The sequence below is a fragment of the Otolemur garnettii genome, unplaced genomic scaffold (assembly GCF_000181295.1).
Source record: "Otolemur garnettii isolate 467f Iridium unplaced genomic scaffold, OtoGar3 scaffold00084, whole genome shotgun sequence".
NCBI lineage: Eukaryota > Metazoa > Chordata > Mammalia > Primates > Galagidae > Otolemur > Otolemur garnettii.
Window position 1 is genome coordinate 7805237 of NW_003852479.1, and position 8207 is coordinate 7813443.

Here is an 8207-nt window from a genome sequence, read left to right on the forward strand (position 1 = left end):
AAAAAAAAAAAAAAGGAAAAGTATTCAATTCGCAACAAGCTGTGGAAAATGCCCTTTGTGATTTCATTGATGCACATTCTCCCGCCTTCACTGCTGCCACTTAGAGGGTACAGCTGTGTTGATGGTTTAGGCGCACACCTTGATAAAGCACACTGCTGCTTGGTTGAAGTATAATAATCTACACTTTCGATCTGAAATCGGAAATTTCATATTTTATGAAATAATGACCTAATATTTAAGTTTTATGACCTAATATTAAAGTTTTATTTTATGACCTAATATTTAAGTTTAGGATATTACCTACAGATGTTGAACTAATATGATAGATGAAACAGAAAAGGTCAATTTAAAACAAGTCTTGGTCTTATTCCATGGGTTTCTCTCTCTTCTCTCTCTCTTTTTTTTTTTTTTATTAAAGGAAGGACTACGGCCAGGAGATACAACCAGCACTTTCTGTGGTACTCCTAATTACATTGCTCCTGAAATTTTGAGAGGAGAAGATTATGGTAATGAATGTGTAATCAGTTGCATTATAGTATACTAACACAGTTAGTTTATTTATATACACTTTTTTGATTCTGTTGAAACTTAGATAAAGATTCCCAGACTTTGAAATCAGAGACAGTGTCTGGGGCACAGATTTGGATAATACCTACTCAGTGGCAAACTCTAAATAGGGGTGCACTGTTCCAAGCAGTTTATGTGCATGAGCTAAGTTAATCCTCTTAACCCTATTAGGTAAGTTCTGTTAATTCCCATTTTACAGGTGAGGAAACTCATACAGAGTCAGAATAACTTGCCCAAGGTCACACAGCTAGAAAGCGGAGAGTAGGGCTTCAGGGCAGCAGCTGCCTGGCTCCAGAGTCCTGACCACGGAAGGTGGATCAGATTTCCTGGGATGTTTCTCAGGAAGATGGAGGAAAGATTGATCCTCAGGCACTGGAAGATGCATTTGTTTTAAGAAAGTATCTGGCCCTCTGCTCTCAGCAGATGTGAAGGAGGGAACATCTGAAAGTTGCTCACAGTCTGGATCCAAAACCCTTCCAAGGTTGTTAGTAAGCCAGCAGAAGATCCAGTTTCAGACCAGGGAGATGGTTCTTAAATACAATTTAATTACATACTTAACATATTAGATACCGGGCTTGAGTTTAAAGTTAAATGTATTTGGAAACAGAAACATTCTAAGTCGTCTTTGAGGTTCCTGCCCTCGTAGGAAAGTAAAGCTCACTGTACAGCCCAGTACCTGTCCTGGAATGCACAGTGCATTAGAGTCTGCATTTTCATTATGTGATAAAACGGGTCTCATTACTGACTTTCAGGAACGTCAAGTGTACGACTTACTGCTTTGAAATTCCCTTCTGCAGGTTTCAGTGTGGACTGGTGGGCTCTTGGCGTGCTGATGTTTGAGATGATGGCGGGGCGGTCTCCATTTGATATTGTTGGGAGCTCTGACAATCCTGACCAGAACACAGAGGATTATCTCTTCCAGGGTAATTCTCCATGTTTTACAGAGTCTCTGTGCGTCCCTGTTACAGAGTACCAGTGAGGTATTGCTTTGAGTAAGAAAAACAAGAGTGGTCTGGGTAATACACTCCGGACTCCTGACTTCATGCATGACGGTTTTTTGTGTGTGTTTGTTTTTGTTTGTTTTTAGACAGAGTCTTGCTCTGTCACGCAGGCTGGAGTGCAGTGGCAGGATCATACTAACAGTTACTGCAGCTCCAGCTCCTGGGCCCAAGTTATCCTCTGGCCTCAGCGTCCCATAGTAGCTGGGACTACAGGTGTACACCCCCACACCTTGCTAATTTTTCTTTGTTTTGTCAAGATGGGGATCTCACTATGTTGCCCAGGCTATTCTTGAACTTGTGGGATGAAGAGATTTTCCCACCTTGGTCTCCCAAAGTTCTCAGATTGCAGGCATGAGCCACACACCCAGCCTTGATTTTCTTTTTTTAATGCCTCCTTTCTCCTCTACAGTCTCAGTCCTGTTCTTGTTACTGCCTCAGAGTCACAACAAAGAGGTTCCTTCATATTACACATCACAGAGCTCAGAGGAGCTAATCCTGTGGGTAGATAGGACATTCTTTGCATGCAGGCCTGAGGCTGGGGGCATCAATTTAAGAATGGTATAGGGGGCAGAGTAGAGCGCCAGGAATACATAAGAGGGATCAGCAAATGGGGAAAAGGGCCCATGTTGGGGAACACAAAGACTTGACAGAAATAAGCAGACAAGGGGCCGGGCTTGGTGGCCCAGGCCTGTGGTCCCAGCACTCTGAGAGCTGCGAGGTGGGTGGATCACCTGAGCTCAGTCAAGAGTTCAAGACCACCGTGCACCATGGTGAGACTCTGTTGCTACTAAAAATAAACGTGGCTCAGTGCCAGTAGCTCAGTGAATAGGGCACCGGCCACATATACCGGGGCTGGCAGGTTCAAACCCGGCTCGGGCCTGCTAAACAATAATACAAAAAATAGCAGGGCTTTGTGGCAGGCACCTATAGTCCCAGCTACTTGGGAGGCTGAGGCAAGAGAATCACTTGTGCTCAAGAGTTTGAGGTTGCTGTGAGCTGTGATGCCCTGGTACTCTATCCAGGGCAACAGCTTGAGACTCTGGCTCAAAAAAAAAAAAAAAAGCCAGGTGTTTGGGCAGGCACCTGTAGTCCCAGGTACTCAGAAGGCTGAGGCAGGAGGATCGCTTAAGCCCAGGAGTTCATCGTTTCTATGAGCGACAATGATGCCATGGCACTCTACCCAGTGCAAAGAGTAAGACTCTGTCTCAAAAAAAGAATTATTAAAGCCGCTATAGAGTATGAATAGGCATTTCACATAATAGAAAACTCAGTGGCCATGAAATTATATGTGAAAAGCCGTTTGGTCTCGCTGATAAGCAGGGGAATATACATGAAAATATTAATGAGTGATCATTTCATAGCAATACATTTGACTAAAATTTTGAACCAATGTAACTGACCAATAAAAGGTGCTAATACCAGGCTGGACGTGGAGCCCTAAGGACTCTCAGATTGCATGAGAGTGAGTGTTAGCACAGCAGCTCTGGGGAGTGTGCTTGCAGTTCTCAAAGTCAGATATTACATAGGCCAAGCATTTTACAAAAACAACCTCATCACAGTCACGAAGCAGGTATTGTTTTTATTCCTGTTTCACAGGTGTGGAGCCCGGCTCACAGTCAGGCAGTCAGAAAACAAAGTGTGTGCACATGGGGGGCTCAGGCAGGAGCTTCTGTTGTATGTGTAAATCTCAGTTTTTATCTCCTGCGATGCCTTCAGTATGTCACTGTGAAAATGAGAACATTAAAGCCATACAAAAGGTGAACATGATGCCATAATTTTATCTTTACAGTTATTTTGGAAAAACAAATTCGCATACCACGTTCTCTGTCTGTAAAAGCTGCAAGTGTCCTGAAGAGTTTTCTCAACAAGGTATAAGTTATGTCTAGAAATCTGTGATTTGTCTCTCTATAAATCAAACTGGCAAGTAGAGATTCAGGCAAGATGAAATTCCAAGACAGCAGGATGTATAACTTTTTCAATCTGGAATTTGTGTAAAGTTCTAAACCAAAGAGTAATTGACAGCATTGTAAATTCCATTTTGCCAGTATAATTCACTCCCCAGCCAAACGATGTTTTTAATGTAAATGATACTATATTCTCAATTAAGGGAAAATGGAATCTTTGGGGTTAGCCACAATTGTAGTTTCCGCTCTATTTTTTCAACACTATTTTTCTGTTTTTTCTTTATCATTACCCACGTAATCTGTCTGTGCCATATACTTTTTGAGCCCTTAGGTAATAGTGTTTCCTACAGATTTCTGATGTCAAAAAAAAAGCTATAATTACATAAAAGCCAGAAGAGATGAAATGCTATCTTCATCTCTTAAAAATCTGACCTTTTCTCCTTTATGAAAGGGACCCACTGCCAGCTCCCTTTGGAAGTGCTCTAGACTTCTGCTCTTTCCAAGTGAAATTTCTTTTTGTGACGCTGAAAAGACGTCTGAACATCATTCAGTAATTGCAGCTGTTAATCAGGGAAGAGCTTTAGGGTCTAAGACTGTCGTGGTGATGGTGAATTCTACTTAACAGGGCAGAAAGGCTGATGTTTCTTTACTTTCTAAGGTAAATAGGTGACATGAGGGTGAGTTACAATAAAGTAAGAATTTGAAGCTTGTTTTAAATGAGTACTTTGTGTGAGGAGAGATTTAAACTTGAAACCTAATCTTTCACATAGTGAACAGAAGGCAAGAGGTGTCGGTAGGCAGAATAGGATGCCGCTTGCCAGGAAGGAAAAGGGGGACGTTCTCATTCATGGGAACGTCTAGAGCCAAGACTTATAAAAGCTGCGTGTTCCTTCCCGGCCTGGTGGTTCAGGTGATGCATGTAATCGTGGCATGTAATTGCCGTAATTGGGAAATAGGGCTTTTAAGTTGAGCTGGAAACAAACTGTCAGGTGTGGGGCTTTGCGTGTTTTGACTCTCACTCAGGCCCGTGCAGAAGAAACAGCAGGTGCCACCCAAGTGCTCTGCTGCTCTCGTTCCTTCTCATTTTAATTTAGCAGGGAGTGGCGACAGGTAGGTTTTAAGGATGTGATAGGTGCAGAAAGACATGAGGAAATCCCCTGTCTCAAGGTTCCAGTACCTCAGTTTGGCCTACAGGGGGGGTGCTTTCTAGAAACAGAAGGTAGAACATTTCATTAGCTTCAGAAATGAAGGTATCATGTAATCGGCACAAAGCACAGGTTACAAAGCTGATTTATTTTAAAGTATGGCATTTACCCAATTCTTGAAACATTTCTTTCACTATAGGACCCAAAGGAACGATTGGGTTGTCATCCTCAAACAGGATTTGCTGATATTCAGGGACACCCATTCTTCCGAAACGTTGACTGGGACATGGTATGTAAATTTGTTTTCTATATTAGGCTTCCATTTAATATCTTGTTTTTAAAAACTGGCATATTACAGTTTTAAAAACTTAGAGCCACTCTCTAGAGTGCTTCAAAAAAAAGAAAAGAAACAGGCCAGTTGCAGTGTCCCATGCCTGTAATCCTAGCACACTGGGAGGCTGAAGAGGGTAGATGGCTTAAGCTCACGAGTTTGAGACCAGCCTGAGCAAGACCAAGACCCTGTCTCTAAAAACTAGCTGGGCGTGGTGGGCACCTGTACTCCCTGCTACTAGGGAGGCTGAGGCAAGAGGTTCACTTGAGCCCAAGAGTTTGAGCTGCTGTGAGCTATGACACCATGACGCTCTACCCAGGATCACAGAGGGAGACTCTGTCCCCAAAACAAAAAAGAACAACAACAAAAAAAAAGAAAGAGAAAGAATACGAGCTCCTTGGAGCAGGTTGCAGTGTTGCTCTTGTCAGTGTTCATCAAGGAACACAGCGCCTGGAGACGCACTTTGGACAGGGAAACGTGTGGGGGAACTTCCCTGAGAACACAGACTCCAGCTGTTACCCGGTGTGTCTTTTTAGATGGAGCAGAAGCAGGTCGTACCTCCCTTCAAACCGAATATTTCTGGGGAATTTGGTTTGGACAACTTTGATTCTCAGTTTACGAATGAACCTGTCCAGCTCACTCCAGATGACGAGTAAGTAATTCTGTGCTGAGTTACTTGTAAAGTTCTTTGAAAACTCCATTTTTAGCAGCTACATAATGTCTTGTTTTCAGACATTATGTAGTTATAATGCATGTAATCATTGAGTTACTGGCTATTACACTGTTAGAGGTTTTAACGGTAACTACCATTAACTTCTCCCTTGCTCTGCACACATCATCTCTAATTCTTGCAGCAGCTTTTTTAACCCCTTGCAATTTAACCTGCTCCTTTAGCTTCTGGAGGGTGAATTGGTGTCATAGTTTCCAAGTTGTAAAGCATTTTTGGCCTGTCCTCATCAGCCTTATGCGGCACTACCTGTCCTGGTTCTGCTTCCCGTTGGCAGCCCTGGTCTGCCTTGACCCCCTGCGCCTGAGCCCAAGAGGCCCCTACTCTGCCCTGTACAGCCTGTGCCATGGAGATTTCGGTCAGCCCGCCCCGTGGGTGCAGCTATTTAGGTGACTCCCTGCCAACTTGGTGAATCATCACTGAGGCGAAGGCACTGCGCTGAGTACTAGATACTCTAAGATACTCCAAGGCTTGAGGATGGTGTACTCAGTACTCTAAGGCTTAGCTTAGTGGCTAAGCTGAGACTGCCCAAAATCTTCTCTGCTGCTGAAGGAGACGTGCACCAAGTCATCATCTCCAACAGCACTGTGCATGAGGAACAACACTGGATTTAATCAAAAGAGAAGAGTTTGAGTTTGGTGCCACCACTTCCAAGCTGGGCAACCCTGGAAATGAATTGCATCGTCTCCCTGAGCCCCTGCCTCCCTGTATTCCCACCTTATAAGGTTGCTGTGAAGAGTGAGCTGGGCCAGGCATGGGGCCTCACGCCTGTAATCCCAGTGCTGTGGGAGGCTTAGGTGGGAGGATTGCTCAAGCTCAGGAGTTCGAGACTTGTGTGAGAGTGGGACCCTGACCCAATAAAAAAAAAAGAGAGAGAGAGAGAAACCCAGCCAGATGCTCTAGCAAACTCCCGTAATCCCAGTAGTTTTGGGAGGCTGAGGCAGGAGGATGCCCACAGCCCTAGTCTGAAGTTGCAATGAGTGATGACGCCACTGCACTTGGCTCAGGCCGTAGGGCGGAACTGTGCTCAGCAATACCAGAATGAAAGTGAGCTGATTGCTGAAGCACTGGGCCTGCCCTCTTCTCTCCAGAGCTGACCTCAGCCTGTCACCGTCCCCCAGCCTGTCAGGTGGGACATCCCCCCTGTCGTCTTCCCAGCTCCCGTGTCTGCTCCAGCTCTGGCACGTTCTCTTGTCACTCAGTCTCACAGTGTCGCTCACTGCTGACTCCTCCTCATCCTTAACAGACCGTGTTATTCCTGCAGGTGCCAAGTCTTGGTCTAAATTTTTCTTCACTCATCATTTGAGTCCAGTCCTTTTCTCTACCCATTGCTGTAACCCTGGTTTGTTCCCAGTCAGACACACCTGGAGTGTTGTGTCGGCCTTTCCTGGATCCCCTTATGCCTGTACTTTGCAGCCCGCCCTGTACACCTGGCACAGCACCCTCCAGCTCTGGACCCTCTAATCACACCCCAGTCACTGCTGCAGTGCCCTCTCGGCTGGCCCCTACAGCCCCCATCTGCTCCCCCTGACTGTCCAGCTGCCCCCCACTGTGCACTATGGTTGACCAGCCTCAGTCACCACCACCTTTCTGCCTCTGCTCACTCATCCCTGCGTTTTACTTATTGAAATCTTCCTGTTATTTCTGCACTACCAGAATCCAGCCAGATCTTGGGAGAATCCAGGTGAAACTCCCTGTGTAAACATCGCCATTTCTCTGATCTGGCCGTCACCTTCCTGTCATCAGCATCTGCCCTCTGACACCCCCTTCCTGTGTTCTGCCCTGATAACTGACACTCGTCCCGAGACCAGGCACAGTGTCCCGTGTTCTCGCTCATTAAGTGTTTGTGGAGTGGGCACTGACTCCTTCCTCGATTTCTCCACCTAGGAGTCTCCCCTTTCTTGAGAGTGGTTAGAAAATGACGTAGCTTTTATTGTGTATGAAATTCAGCAGGTGTTGTGTTTTCTTGGGTTGAATACCTGGTGGCACCATTCACTCTTCCTGTGTGCTGCACCAGAAGCCTCGGGTGGCAGAGTATGGCCTCCCACCAAGGAGACCGCCACCTCCCTGGGTGCTGCTCTCCTCATCTGGCTCTCAGGGCACTCGGCCCCCTGCCTTCCTGGACCAGCTTCTGGGCCTTCTCGCCGCCACCTCTCTGGGCTCTGCCCTCCTTACTCAGCCTCTCTCCTTCCCCGGGCCAGCTTCTGGGCCTTCATGCCGCCTTCCTTCTGACTGCTAAGTCCAGAGCTAATTCAGACCTGGATGCTTACTCTAGTTACAGATTAACTAGATTGGGGACAGTTTGTGCCTTTCTTATTCCCTGTTTTCAGCTTTAAACCACCTTTTGGCTCTAAACTTACTTGTGGGATTATTAGTCTTTTTTGGTTTTCAGCACTCTATTCTTGATCTTTTAGAACAGCGGTTCTCAACCTGTTAACAAAACAATGAAAATATATCGCAGCATTAGGAAGGTTGAGAACCACTGTTCTAAAAACGTGGGATTAATCTAAGAACTTGCAGGGTTTTTTTTTT

The 8207-nt window shown here is 45.4% G+C and overlaps 1 protein-coding gene across 1 annotated transcript in view; it reads left to right on the forward strand.

Moving 5' to 3' along the window:
• PRKCI (protein kinase C iota) overlaps positions 1-8207 on the forward strand; it is a 62503-nt gene that overhangs the window by 52176 nt on the left and 2120 nt on the right. Inside the window, exons 13-17 of the mRNA XM_003794658.3 lie at positions 336-506; positions 1365-1490; positions 3358-3437; positions 4817-4906; positions 5485-5600. Coding sequence (XP_003794706.1) covers positions 336-506; positions 1365-1490; positions 3358-3437; positions 4817-4906; positions 5485-5600 — 583 coding nt within the window. The remainder of the gene's footprint in view (positions 1-335; positions 507-1364; positions 1491-3357; positions 3438-4816; positions 4907-5484; positions 5601-8207) is intronic.